The 15,323-nt window shown below is 37.5% G+C and overlaps 1 protein-coding gene across 3 annotated transcripts in view; it reads right to left on the bottom strand.

The window, feature by feature from the left end:
* ADCY8 (adenylate cyclase 8) overlaps positions 1-15,323 on the bottom strand; it is a gene marked incomplete at both ends in the record, with an annotated part of 223,274 nt that overhangs the window by 96,653 nt on the left and 111,298 nt on the right. For all 3 annotated transcript variants that reach the window (XM_080695322.1, XM_080695323.1, XM_080695324.1), the window contains 2 exons: positions 4,033-4,303; positions 9,817-9,975. In XM_080695322.1, coding sequence (XP_080551448.1) covers positions 4,033-4,303; positions 9,817-9,975 — 430 coding nt within the window. The remainder of the gene's footprint in view (positions 1-4,032; positions 4,304-9,816; positions 9,976-15,323) is intronic.

Here is a 15,323-nt window from a genome sequence, read left to right as displayed (position 1 = left end):
TTCACTACTGAATCCCTAGCACCAAGAATACCTGAGTACCTGGTAAATTGTTGCCTTAACAAGGACTCAAGCCCAGTCAAAAAATGTACCCAAAGAGAACAATAAAATATTTAATATAAAGATCCCTGGGCTGGGATGTAGTTCAGTGGCAAAGCACTTGTCTGGCAAGTACACTGCCCTGGGTTTGATCCCCAGTCCAAAAAGACAAAAAAAAAAAAAAAAAAAGAAGATGCCCTTTAAAGACCCCAAATCTTTCTTTTATTGCCAATTTTGTTTTCATTCTAAGAGATTCCAATAACCTTCTCTTGGAATTTTTGGATATCTTCTGCCAAATATAAAAAGTTTTTACTTTGGTATACTTCACTAATCTATTCCTATTTTGTAATTTTCAATTCCAATAGTCCATTTGTGATCACAGAATTCTTGTCTTCTAGCTTTCTGACATTTGCCCTACTTTGAGGCTTAAGGTCATAAGAAACCTCAGTGGTAACCAAGCCACGGTACAGGAGAGCAAGGTATTATTCCAATGGGCGGGACATCTGAGTGCCCAGCGTCAGGGATGTGAGGCTCAGGGACTCAGGATTCCAAGAGCCACCTGAATAGCAGAACTTAAAGTAGTTCAAACCAGCAATTTTAGCCCACATGCAGAGTGACATAGGGACCAAGAAGGAAAGGAAGTATGGCTGAGCAAAGACAGGGATCGAAAATTCACAGGAGAGATGAAAAATAATTCTTAGGGACTTTTTTTTTGTTTCTCCAAGTCACTGAAAGGCTGCTGAGATGGGTAGAAGGGAGGGGTAGAAATGGAAGTCCTAGGAAACTCAGAGCCCTGTCTTATCACCTCTGACAACCTGGCTTCTGACTTCACCGTCTCATCAAATCTGCCTCTTGCCAGTGATGCTTTTCTATCTAATTCCAATGGGAAGCCCTCAATCTTCTTCTCTTTGGCTGCATTTGACTTTGTTGATGGTTTCCGCATCCTCAAAATGTTTCACTTCCTAAGCTTTTATGATACCATACTCCCTGGTTCTCTTCTGACCACTTTGACTGCTTCTTCTTTTCCTCTATGAAAGAATCCTTATTCTTTTCCACCTTTCTCTGTGCTTCCTGTTTTCTAATTTTATGTATGACCTACAGTGATTTCTCTCACTTTCCTGACCAGACCACAGCCACACCCTTGAAAAGCTCTTTTTCTGACTAAGCTTCAGAAGCATGTATGCAGCGGCTTTCTGGATCTCTCTACCTGGATCTCTCCCAGAAAACATGTCCCAACTGAGTTTCTAGTCTTCCCTTCCCAACCCCCATTTGTTCCAGTAATGCTGACTTCAGTTGGTCTGTCCTACAAACAGTCACTCAAGCAAAGAACCTAGAAGTCAAACCTCGTTGGTTTATCTCCCTGTCACCTTTATCTACTATTTCATTAATTCATTCAACAAATTTTAATAAAGTCATGTGATTTATCAGACATTATTCTAATTATGGGCTAAGTAGTGGTGGGGAAATGTATAATTCCTATCTTCACGAAGCATATAAATTACCGGTTGACTTTACCTTCAAAATATTTCTTTGCCTCTCATTCTCCTTTTCTACTAACAGTGGTTGACATTAAACAGATGCACAATTAATCCTTTTTGAATGAATGAATAGATGAGGATGTAACTATCTGAACATCTGCTGTGTACATAGTGCAGAGTACGACACAGCAATCCAGTATTATTAAAATTATTTCTAAATGCACATTGTGAATCAATAGAAGCCAAAACATCTGGCCAATTTAGCTGGAAAATCCCCAGCGAAGCATTAGTATGTTTTATCGGTGTTATGCAAACACTCAGATGGGATGGGATTCCATGGAATTGACTGGGTGTTTTGGCACAGCATAGGCACAGCCAGACCAATCTCAATCTCTTCCAGAGACACATTATGTTTGAATTGTGCATATGGCTCACTGACTTCTAGAATTAAGTATAAGTGCAAAGCTTGAATGTCATGATCATTTTAATCAGTTTAATCATTACCAAAATGTTATTAGTGCCATGTGGTTATTTATGAAAATCAGTATACATTCACTGGGTTTTAAGTCTGAAGACATCAAAATGAACTGGGATCATTCATGCAAAAGATGACACAGATGGTAATATCCAGGCCAAGGCTGGGCATCACAAGTAATATACAGTATGTTTAAGCATAAAGATAGCAAACTTTGACTAATAGGCCATCTTCCATAACAACTACTTGATGACATCAGCAAACATCTTAAGAAATCAGCAAAACACTTTTTAAATTGTTCTTTTAAAATGTTACCAGATTGCTTAATCATGAAATGAAACTAAGCATGTTCGTCTCTCTTCTCGGTGTTCAATTGTTAGTAGTAAGGTCAGAAACAACTAAGATTAGAACAATAAGGAATTATCTGAAGTTTTATAACAAGTTCAGACGGAGAGCATTTTCCAAAAGGGAAAATAAAGACAAAATAACCAAGGAAGATAAGTTTACGCAAAATTAATGGGATATTCAGTGTGAAGCACGTATCTCCTTTTCTCTAAATGACCATTATTCAGGCTCAAGCTAACAATAGCCATAAGAAACAGAGAGGACATTTCCAGCTGGTCATGCACCCACTAAGGGAAATACATAAGATTATGATTTTATGTAAGAGCAAAATTTACCATGCACATCAATTAAAAATTGAAAAGAAGCAGATACTGAAATCAGTTATGACTTGATAATCTTGGGGAAAATTTAACACTCACTATAGAGTAGTGAAGACCTAAGGGCAGACTCTTGGAAGGCAAGTAGGCTACCTTCACTTCACAGTATTTTCCAGTGCAATCCAGTCCATGCATCGTCTCAGAGCTCCTTCCCACAGAACTGGAAGGAAACTGTAGTTAACCTGGCCTTAGAGCACCTCATCAATTTTCAAGGCAGAATAAAGAGGGAAGGCTGTCGGCATTTTAACCTTTTCCACTTTGAATGTCTTTAAGCAGACAAGTGCCTCTTAACTACAAAAAATGAGAAATGTTGAAATCTATAGACATAAAAAGTTCAACTTTTAGTGTCTTTCTAAACTCTGGACACTGTTGGATTGGTCTATTTACGTCATAGCATTCTCAGCTTCTGCTTGGCTCAGGAGTACAACAGAAACTTTTTTTTTTTTCACGCAAATCTTATACGTTGGCAGTTTTCATTTGTTTCTTTTCTAAAGTACCACGGAGTCACACCATTTCATGTACACTCAACTACATGGGCACATGGGTACTGTTTAAATGGTTAAAGGGAAAATCCATATCATAGCAAGTGATTGCTGATGCCCCAAGGAAGCCTCTGGGCAGGACAGAATCTATCTGCTTTGCCCAGGATTCTGGGACCTTATTGTGTCCCAGTTTTCTAGTGTTTCTGAATCTAAGCATCCCAGTGGTTATAATGAGATGGCAATATTTGAAGAAATAATTATTCAAAATAATTTACATTATCAGTGATTTACTCTGTATGAATTGACTTTGTAGCCCTGTCCTCCAAGCTATGTAAAAATAGAACTATGTGGGTGGCTTTGAAATTGCACACTAGTTCTTCCTTTGGGTATCATTTTATGCTGCTTTTATATTTCCAAATCAGGGTACCCTTCTGGTTTTGAATCTAAGAGGGCAATTCAACTGCTGACTGCCATCTGCCCGAGAAAGGCTATGCAGTTGACCATCTCCTTAAGATGAATAACATCAGGGCTATCTATTCCAATATGAGTTATTTTTTCATTTATTTAAATTATTATTTGGCCTCCCATGGCATTTATTTTTAGCTAGGATAAATAAAGGAAGAGAGAGAAGGTGTCAAGGACTCTCTGGCATTTCTGTTATTTCCTGAAATTGCATACATAGGTTAATTCTGTCCCGAGGTGGTACGTTTGATCACTTGCAATTATGTTGCTCAGTGGAGAAAAGGTTAATGATGAATCAGTCTTCCCTGAGGTTCCTGGGTGGGAGATGCATCAAGCATGCCTTTGTGGCTAAGTGGGTGAAGAAGGAGAGGACTTACATTCTGTTTCCCCACGATGTTATCAAAGGGCAGCTCTGGGCTCCAGGATCCTTCTGTGAATGTCGCTCCACTGTTTCTTCTGTCTGAGGAGCTCACTGACTCCTTGACGATGTCTTCAGGCAAAGACAGCAGACTCTCTTCAGGCTGCTTAATCAGGTAGGTCTCTATATTATGCTTTCTCAGGAATTCATTCCTCTCCTTGCCATGACCCTCTTCCACATTATAGTCACCGTTGAGGCAGTCCAGTGTGGCTTTGGAAATGTGAATTCTCCTGTGTGTACAAAACAGAGGTCATTATATGTTCCTGGTGTTACCTGAAGTGGCTAATGCTGGGTAGTGCAAAGCCAGGGTTGCACATACTTCAAGAAAAGTACTTGTGTCCCTAGAAAGTATAAAGAATAAAAGAAAATAGAAGTATAAACGTATATCCATAAGCAGGGTATCATTAGTCTTACCCTCAGGGTCATCAAAACCTCTGTGATCAGCTCCACTGATCACACCAAAGCACTTCTTTGGGCTTTTCTTATGACTGACAGCATTGTTTAAGAATCAGTGATTGTTTCTTTTCCAGTGTTGTTGACTATACTGGAAAAACAAGTGAAGTTATGTTTTTCTGAACCTAACAGATATTATTATTCAAATCATCATGCAACACCACTTCTTTTATTGTCTTAGAACTTTTCTTATCCTTTTATTTTTCATTTATTTATGCTGAGTTTTTCCAACTTGTCTGTAGCCATCTTAAGAGGAAAGGCAAGTTTTATAAATCTATAGAACTTCCCTGAGGGTCTTTTGGGAAAACTACTACTGTAAGATAAATATTCCCTCATAACATGTATATTGCAGGAAACAGATGTCCAGGCTGGTGGTGGGCTAGGTTCACCCACAAGTTATACGGCACATTGTTGTACAAATGTTTGACACCATTATTCATAATTCATGTTTTTTAATTTTTTATATTTTTTTATATTTTGCAGGTCTGGGGATGGAACCCAGGGGCATTCTACCACCAAGCTATACACCCTGCCCTTTTTTTTATTCTTTATTTTGAAACAGGGTCTCACTAAATTACAGAGGGCCTCATTAAGTAGCTGAGTCTGTCTGCGAACCTCGATCCTCTAGTTTCAGCCTCCTCAATGCTGGGATTACAAGGGTGAGTCATCACGCCGGCTTTCATGTTTGTTTTTTAAACAAAATATCAAGACAAAACCTTAAGGATCAAACTTGATTTCTGAAAACTCTACAAGATAATTCCTCATGGGGAAGACTTTTTCTGTTCTCCTGTTTAACCCAAATCACATGACATACTGTGCTGGATGTGATCTGAAGAGACTAGCAAAGCATTGTGAACAGCGACTCTGGTGCTAGATGCTCTGGATTCAAACCCAAGTCCTACCACTTGATAGTTGAGAGATCTTGAGAAAATGACTTTACCTTTCTGGGTCCATTTTCTTACCCATAATAATGGCAAAAATTGTAGTACCTATCTTTTAAAGTGATTGCAAGTATGGTAAAAGTTTATTTGTTAAAGTACTCAAAACAGAACATGCTATAAAAGCAAATTCTTAAATTATTAGGAGTATTCTCAGAAATGCCCCTGAGATCATGCTATAGTTAGATAAAAATGTCTTCTGAAGAGCTCTTGAATTAGTGCTCAGAGTTGATAAAATTAAGCAATGAGGGTTGTAATCTCATCAGTGGATAGATCTATGATAATAGATTTCTTGGATGGTAACCGAGGCAGATGAGGTGTGGCTGGAGGAAGTAGGTCCCTGGGCATGTGGATTTAGGTATGATATATATTCCTTCCTCCCATTGCTTGCTTTCTTGCTTCTGGCCTCTGAGGTATGAAAGCAGAGCTACTCTCTCTCTCTCTCTCTCTCTCTCTCTCTCTCTCCTTCTCACTTCCAGGCCCTGAGTCCCAGTTTGACATGGACTGGAGCTCTGAAATCTCCAGAACTGTGAGCTAATATATGTCTCTTCCTCTAAGTGGTGTGTGGTTGGGCTTAGAGAGAGCAGTAAGAATGCTGATAGAAACAGATCATATTAGAAATGTATATTTGATGCCTCCTCAAGGAGACCAATTAACTTCTGAATAAAGCCTACATGACTCTATGATTGAACCCTGTAACTTCAAAATTTGTTTTTGGATGCTCCATCATTATTGTTCCTCTGCTCTCATCAGCTATTCGACTATTTGGCATTTCTTCAAATTCAGCATACTGCTGCAGATTTGCTAACAGTTTCCTACTCCCTGACTTAACTCAGAAGTCACTTTTCTAAGTCAATTTAGGTAGATGCTTACTTTTAGCTTGGCCTTTGTGATTCTAGAAACTAGAATATATGTGAAGTAGAATATATACAAAATAATGAAGTTTGTTTTCTAGGTTTATATTTTTTAGTGTGGCATTTCTAAATGCATTTTATTGTTAATACTTTTCTCTCTCTTCTCATCCCTATAACCCATTCTGCCAAATTCCTGCTTTCAGAGGGAATAGCTCATTTCAGTTGAGATGTACAGGATCAACAAACTACAAACAATGCTTTTCTGAGCATTTAAGGCCCACGACTTATGAATAATTATTTTCATACATATTTATTTCAAGTGCAATATATTACAAATAAATGTGTGAAGGATATTTGAGGGCTCTTGAGAAATGTGCCGAATAAGCACAAAATACTCTGATGTTGTGTTTTGTTACTATATGAAAATTGAATATTGACATGGGAGTCATTTGACCTTCTGTAAAGTGGAAATCCCATTATCTTTTCTCAGGTTATGTTCAGAATTAGATACTGTAAGGCAGCCTTTTTTTTTTCTCTTGGCAAAGTGAACTTCCTAGAAAGCTTTTGTGAAGTTTGATGGCTGATTTTCTTAAAAAAAGAAGCTAAGCCAAATATTAACTTTACTTGGCGTTTCATTTGAATTCTACATTTTATTATTCTGTCGATGTTCATGGGAACTAATATTTGCATATCCTAAATCAATGTTATATTTTCATTAGTGAAAGATATATTCTCCTTCACTTAGTACTGGTTCTTCTGCTGAAGTTCTAATCAATATACACTGAAGTGTTTTGATAGAAACTGGATTTTAGATGTTTCTTTTCACGTTTGCTACTAACTTGAGCTTTGTGTTAAGGCATTTGCAGAGGTAATATTCCAGTGATCACATTTTCCTCTAAGGAAATGAATCAGTTCTCAGCAAATATTCTTATATACTAAATGTCAGGTAAACTTGACATTTCCTGATAATTTTAAATGCCAGTATATAGTAATAATAACCATAATAGCAAATAAGGTGAACAATTGTGTAACAAATTATTTTACATACATATTATTTTGCAACTAAAGGTATTACTGTATTCTGGTGCTCATGGGTCATCCCACATAATTTCCATTCTTTCAACAGCTCTGGTTGACAGACATTTGCTAATATTTTTTTCTCCTTTTGCAGATGGTGAGACTGGCCCAGAGGCAATGAGTACATATCTGTCCCAAAGTCTTATCAGAGGTTGGCAACAGTGCTGGATTGAGACAAGGACTTTTACTTTCTCTCTGAGACTCCACAGATGAATCATGTGATTACTGGTTTACAGCCACAACCACAATTAATGTCTACTGAACACAGGACAAAGAATTTTATATGTATTACATCACTTTGCAATAGTTCAAGAACAGTGGTTTCTAAAGTATGGTACCAAGACCAGGGCATCACCATCACCTTGGAGCTTGTTAGAAAGGCACATTATTGGGTCTTACTTCAGCTACACAGATTATGAATCTCTGAGGGTGGGGGTCAACACTCTGGGATTTAACAAGCTCTTTTCTGAAATGTACCCTGAAGTTTGAGAACCATTGGTCTGGAAAGTCAGGACTCATAGAGATAAAATGATTAGGCATTAAAAAAAGGAATTCATAAATTAAAATAATCTCAAGCTGGAAAGTCTGGATAGCCATTCTGGCATTCCTGTGTTTCTGCACATGTATACATCCTGTACTTGAGAAGACCTAGGTACTGTACAAAAATCTAAGTAGTTTATCAGCACTATCACATTTGTAGTTGACACATGGATAATGATAGTGTTTTCAGCCCAATTGTGCAGTGAAGAAACTGGGAAGCGGGTTAAAGAAACTTGTCCAACTCTTGTAACCACTAAGCAAATCCACGGTTCCAACTCAAACTTGTGATTTAATCTAGTAGATCTTCTTTTGCCTCTCAAAGTGATTGAGGATATTTATTATAATGGTTTCTAGATATCAAAACAGTATCCTACAAACTCATAAAGCTATACTTTATGATTTTCAAAGGCAATATTTAGAGTGTATGGAGAATTATTTATTCAGCTACACTTTGAAGACAGAGACCTGGAAACATAGATGGATTGGTTATCTGGTCTGTTTAAATTCAGACATAGCTACTTGTAGGAAGAATACAAGAGCTTAGGGATTTTTGAAACCCAGCGGTGACATCCCAAATTGGACTTTATTCTCTACCTGGGGGAAAACAGTGTTGACACACCTTAGACAGCAAGGGATCCCTCATGGGAACAGAAACTGATGTGGGTACATCTTGAGTGAAAAGCACTTTCACCCACAGGCCCAAGGTAGTCCTCAGAAGAGCTGTTAGGTGGATTTTATCATTTAGCAGATAACAAAACAGACTCTCAAGGAGGAAGGAAATAAATTCACAAGGTGCCATATCATAAGTACTATCTTGCTTTTAATAGTAAAGAAATTGAGATTCTAAGGAGTTGAAATACTTATCCTCAGATACAGTGGATGCAAGCCAAGTTCACTTTCAGATCTATGCCAGGTACTGTACATGCTCCACATAAGTGGCTGAGGATAACAGAGGTTAGCATGAGGCAGAGTGAGAATCCAATTTTCTCTGATTCCATCTTTTATAGTTTTTTTTAACCATGATATTATATTCCTTGATGGTAAATTAGCAAAGAATGGTGACAGATACCAGAGAATTCTGTGACACCAGAGGGGTGGGAAGAGGAGAGGAATACATTTAATATATTATCATCTATCTATCTATATCATCTATCATCATAATTTTCTACCTATTTATCATCTACCTATCTAATCTATCATCTATTTATCATTTCCCTATTATATCTCTATCTGTACCTATCACCTCTAGAAAGAAAGGTTGCAGAAAGTCAGTGCAACTAATTAGCTCACATAGATTAGAAATCTTATTAGTTCCAATCTATGTAAACAGAATCTTACTATTATCTTTCACGGCTCACCTGGTCTTTCCAGGCGACTAACCTCTTTGGGAGCTCTATACCAACTAGTCTTGCCAGCCGAGGTTGGGATGCTGTTGAGGTTTTCAGGAAGGAAGGCTGCAGTTCCTAAATTGTGCCCATGGCCATATATGCACAGGCAGGCAGTAGGTCTTAACTCTGGCGGCACATTAAGATGAATTTAAGAAATAAAAATATATTGTTTGTAGATTCTGTTTCAGATAAATGAATATGGAATCTGGACACCAGGACTTAAAAATTGTTTCTCCGGGATTCCAATGTGCAGGCAAGTTTAAGAACCGGTGCTGTGCAGAGAAGACACCAGTGCTGTACACCATCCCAAATGCCTCTCAGACATTGTGTTAGGTTTTGGGGGCAAATAATATCTGATGTTTCGATGTCTGGTCTCCTCTCAACTGATTGCTTCTTAGATCTGTATTTCTGAATTCTGTATTCAGGAAAGCTGCTATCACAAAGTTAGAAAATGACAAGGGTTAAGCAAGAAAAGGGCTTTGCTTTGGCTTACCCAGGGATTCCTCCAGATTCAAGTTTGTTTGCAATGTCCACATCCCAGGACCAGACATCAAATTGCCACTTCCTTAGGCCCAACACACCACATAGCACTGAGCCCGAGTGGATTCCAATCCGCATGTCAACATCATGTTTCGTCCTTGACCGCACAAACCTGTTGGCATAGTTAAGTGGAAAGACATATTCTTAAGGTCAGAGCGAGCCTCTTCAAACCTTTGTGGCAGTTTTCATCTTCTGCCCATTTCAATGCCACTTTTTCCAGAAAGCCATTTGGGGTTTCTTGAGAACTGAACCCAAGATTCTTTTCCTCCTCTGAGCACTCTTTGAATTTGATCAGTACTTAAAAGGGCTCTTGTGAAATTTCTCCAAGCCTACTATATAACCTTTATCTCAGGGTTTGGTATGAGCATCTTTTCTACCCAATGGTGAATAAATATGGTATTGATTATTGATTCTGGGCTTCATTACACATTTCGTCTCCAACCAAAGTTTTTCTTGTGTTATTTTTGGTAGGCATTCTGTGAGCAGCCTCATTCAGGCCAAGCTCATGCTTCAGAATGAGAACCAAGGCTCAGTCTGACCTCTTCTAGCCTGTGTAGTACATGGCTACCAGAGGCTTTTACTAAACAAAGATATGTCCTCATCACTCCATTAGATTTTGCTTAGAACTCTTTCCTGACCTATCCCAAGTAGTAGAATATAAAAATTAGAAAGAAAATAGCTAGAAAACCTTCATTGTCACAAAAAGTGCAATGATTATTTTACTTCAAAGTGTTTGAAAGAATTGTCACATTTAGAGATGAATTTTCTTTCACAAAAAGACTTATATTCCAAATTTGCTGACTTTTCTGTGATACTGGGTTGTCAATGATATTGCCTCTATCAAATATTTAAAAAAATCAATAACTTAATATGTTTTCCCAAACTCAAGAGGATGGTTTAAGAATGTTAGAGAAAAGTAACCAGTTTTCAAAAGCAATTAAAAAAAAGTTTAGAAATATTTAGAGAAATTTTGCTGTCAAATCTACATTACGTTATGTCATCTAACAAAATTCTCAAAGATGTACATGTATGAACCTAGTTAAAGATCTTGTAAATTATAGCTTTGGTGAAGTTTGAGCCTATTTGTTAAAAATCTAAAAATGTATTGTATTTTTTTTTGTGGTACTGGGGTTCCTGGAAACCCTTCTACTTCCAGGCTATAATCCCAGATCTATTTTATACTTTTTATTTGGAAACAGGGTCTCTTAAGCCAGTGCAGTCTCCCCCTCCCAGGTGCAGAGATTACAAGTGTGCCCCCCATGCCTTGATAAAAATGATTTGTCTTTTAAGAAGCTTGTAAGAACACCTGACAGATGTCAAGGAAGAAGAAATTTTACCAGCAGAGTTACATAGTGCTTTGGCATAACCGATTAGTGCAATGACAGCCAAAGATGCAAGTTCCAGACAAGATCTGCTCAGTCTGAGACACGGTTAGCACTGATATCCATTAACTATAGCTATAGAAATAAACTGAGTCTGGAACCTGATCTGTGCATTACTGAATGATAATCTATAGCGAGCCCCCAACTCACACCATAATGTAGCTCACAGTGATATATACATGCACACGGCACTTGCTCTCTGAGTGGATGGACAGATGGATGGATGAGCACACACCACTCTTCTTTCATGCTGCCTTATAGCCAGACTCTTTGATAAAATGTATTCCCACACATCATGTTCACTTCTCTCACAGCCTGAAGCAACACACTTTTTATGTAAGGTCACCCTACCCTCCTTTAAAACAAAGAACAAATGAATAAATGATTACATGGACTAAAATAAATCTTTGTATTCTTCTTTCCTAGCAAGTTATAAAATAATGCAGTGCTATTTATTTATATTGGTAGTGGAGACTAAACCCAGAAACATTCTACCACTTGGTTGCCTACTACATATAAAGGGACAGCAGCCTAAGAAAGTAAAAGGGTTTCCTGTGGCCACAGAGCTGGAAAGCGGAATTCTAGGGCTAAACCGAAACTATTTAAAACCACGCTCTTTGCAACATAGACATGCTGCCTTGTATGCGATTCTGGGAAAATAGCTTAATCTGACCTTGAGTTTCCACAGTTGTGAAAGAAGGCGCCACCTGATTGCTTCACTAGAAGAGCTATTGTGGGCCCCAAAGGAGATAATGGAAGCTAAAGTGCCTAGACAACTAATTGTGAGGGACTATTATGCAGCCCACTGTGCTAATGTCATTAGGTAATTAACACTAAACACAGGGCACTGAGCATCTTAATGAAAAGCTATCTTGATTTTTTATTTTCTTCCACAAAATGAAAATTGTAATGAAAAGACAAAATTTCCTTGCAGTTCTGTTTCTTCCTTCTATTGTTATCTCTGGGATGTGACTGAAACAAAAGATAAAATTTTAATATGTGAAAGTAATGAATAATATCCGGATGTTGATCTTTTTCGGAAAGGCCATCCCATGGTTGCTACGAACCAGAATTATCTTATATTCAGACCAGCTCTTAAGGGGGAGGGCCTTTGAGCATTTGAGGCGCTAAAATGGAGCTAATTCTAATCTGAGGGACAAGTCTTCTCCAGTTCTTTCAGATTAGACCCTAGATATGTTTTGCTGTGTCCAACTAGCCACAAATGAAAAAGAATTATCTCAAGTCACCTACATAATAAACATCTGCACTTTCTGTTTCTTCTCTATAAACTCTGAGGATCTTGAGGACAGGGACCCATCATTTTTACTTAGTGCAATGCTTAGCAGTTAGTGCTAAAAAAAAAAAGTATGTATTTAATCACTGGGCAAAGCTTAATGGCTTTCTTGCTTTACAACCCTTTGGCTGTTCCAAGATGGACCTAAAAGTCATGGAGGAATTACTGAGGTGGCCTTGGGCCTGCTATTTGGGGAGAGGGGTGACCTTCTAATTCTTCTCTCCTTCTATCTATTTCTCGTAGATGGCTTCCATTCAGAATTTTGTAAAAATAAAAAATACTTACTACTGTTGTTTACAACTTATTGTATTTTTTAAAAATTTTTTGGTGGTACTGGGGTTCCTGGAGGCCCTTCTACCTCCGGGCTACACTCCCAGACCTATTTTTTATTTTTGGAAACAGGGTCTCTTAAGCCAGCGCAGCTGGCTTCGAACCTGCGCGATACTCCTGTCTCTGCCTCCCAAGCGTGGGGATTACAAGTGTGTGCCACCACACCCGGCCTCAACTTATTGTTGTTTACTAGTATTACTATTATTATTACTTGAGAGCTCTGGGGACAGTGTAACACTTAAAAATATTGACTGTTATTTCTAATTGGACTATTAAGGTATAATACAGCAGTTATATGGTAAAAGAAAATGGGAACTTAGAATTTTTATTTAAATTTAAATGATTCAAATGGCTCTTTAAAGCAATTGCCCTTTTTGATTGGATTATTATTATTATTTTTTTTTTTTAGTTTTGAGTTTCTTGAGTTCTCTGTATATTCTAGATATTAGTCCTCTGAGGAGTAGGTGGCAAAAATCTTCTCCCATAAGAAATCGGATGTTTTCCCTAATATGTGAAAGCTAAGGAGAAATGGGTCATAGGAGGAACTCTAGGTGAAAAAGGAGATCATATAGAGGAGCAAACAAGGCAACCTAACTGAGGGGATGGGAGGGGGGAAGAAGGAAACTCTCTAAAGCACATGATGTACTTAAACAAAAATATAGATGTCAACCACTATGCCAAGCATGGGAAGGAGGGATGGGAAAGGCATGGGGTAGGGATTGAGTAGGGATAACTGGGCGATGGGTGCATGTATGTCTACACAAGTTTTTTTTTTATCTCATTATGATGAATGTATACAATACACCAATAAAAAAGGAATATGTTCATGTTATATGCAGGATAGCATGGAAACAGTTTAAATATAATATTTTCATTTTGCTTTCCTTTTTAAAAAATGATCTGATATCTTTCCTTTTCTAAACAGGGAATCCGACCTCTCTCTAAAAAACTTTCTGGTAGAAAATGTTATTTAGAAATCACAATTCAGGTGCTAGATATGCTCATTTCTGTATGATTTTCAATATTTTTAGCCCTTCAGTGAACAAAGTTAGAAAGTACTTAAACAAGAAAAAAATTTATATTGATATTATCGTATGTAATTATGGAATTTTAGATAACATGATATTTCTACTGGCATATATCTTTGTTTACATTAAAGGTTGGGATTTTTAAGAATCTTAGCATAATTCCATTTTATTACATGTCAAACTCTTTTTATTCTATTTGTCCTTGAATAAAATAAAATCTTTGCATATTTGATTAAAAATAATTAATTGACCTATAGAAGGTGCTGAAAAAAAATCAAATAAAGTTATATGCATCTCTGGATATATCGTTATGAATCTCACTATTATGTATAATTATAATGCACCCATAAAAATTATTTTAAGAAGGATGTTGCTTGAATGACAAGCATAATCCAGCATTATTCACTGGTCTGTTAATTCAACTCATCTACTGTTAAACAAATGGGTCAATGAGGAGCATAACTTCAACAGAGTAGCAATTTTGTACTAGGGGATGAGGAACACCCTTACTCCTCAGCTTTGGGATCAGAGAACAGAATTCCAGTTTTTACTCAACCGTTTGCTGGCTGTAGGAGTTGGAGCATATTTGCAAACATACTTTCCTAATCCCATTAAAAGCCATACACTCTGCATTACAGAAGGCCTAGAACTGAAATTGGTTTCTCCACTTACCAGATGTGGGTCTCAGGCCATTTGCGTTAGTTTCAGACTCTTGCTTTTCTCAGGTGTAATATGAAAGAGGGCCAGTCCTTTGCTGGGTTGCTAGTATGATTCATAAAATTATATATGGAAAGCACTTAGCCTGATGCTTATAATATTAGCCACTACTAAATTCTGTTAGTAATAACAACTTTCATATCACAAGTTGAAATGGACCAACAAAATGGTATGAATTGACACTACCCTTTTTTTGCTAAACTGTGTCTACATTCGCTCTACTTACATCAAAGTAGCTTCAACAAACCCAGTTAATATGTCAACTGGGCAGTCACTAGATATAGAGTGGTCTAGTCAGGATGGACTAACAATGTAGCAGACTTTATTGATCCTCAGTTATCTGAAAGAAACCATGTTTTTTAACATTTTGGAGAAAAGAAAAGGCAAGGGAGAGAGAGAGAGAGAGAGAGAGAGAGAGAGAGAGAGAGAGAGAGAGAGAGAGAGAGAGTTCAACTAGCTTTGTGGGATGTTTTGTGTAGATATAGAATTTCCCCAATAACCTGGTATATCCTTACCAGCACCATTTTACAAGTAAGAAAACTGAATCACAGGAAGTACATTGTTTCAGGTGGAATAGCTGGAATTTTACTACATTGTGTGAGTAATCACAGAAATTCATTTCTACTTAACTTTCATGACTTCCTTAGAAAAAAGTACAGAAAGAAGCATATGGACTGGTTGGACCCAAGCTGGCTTAGATCAGTATGTA

The sequence above is a fragment of the Muscardinus avellanarius genome, assembly GCF_963383645.1.
Source record: "Muscardinus avellanarius genome assembly, chromosome: 4".
NCBI classification, from domain to species: domain Eukaryota; kingdom Metazoa; phylum Chordata; class Mammalia; order Rodentia; family Gliridae; genus Muscardinus; species Muscardinus avellanarius.
This window is presented reverse-complemented; position numbering and strand designations above follow the sequence as displayed.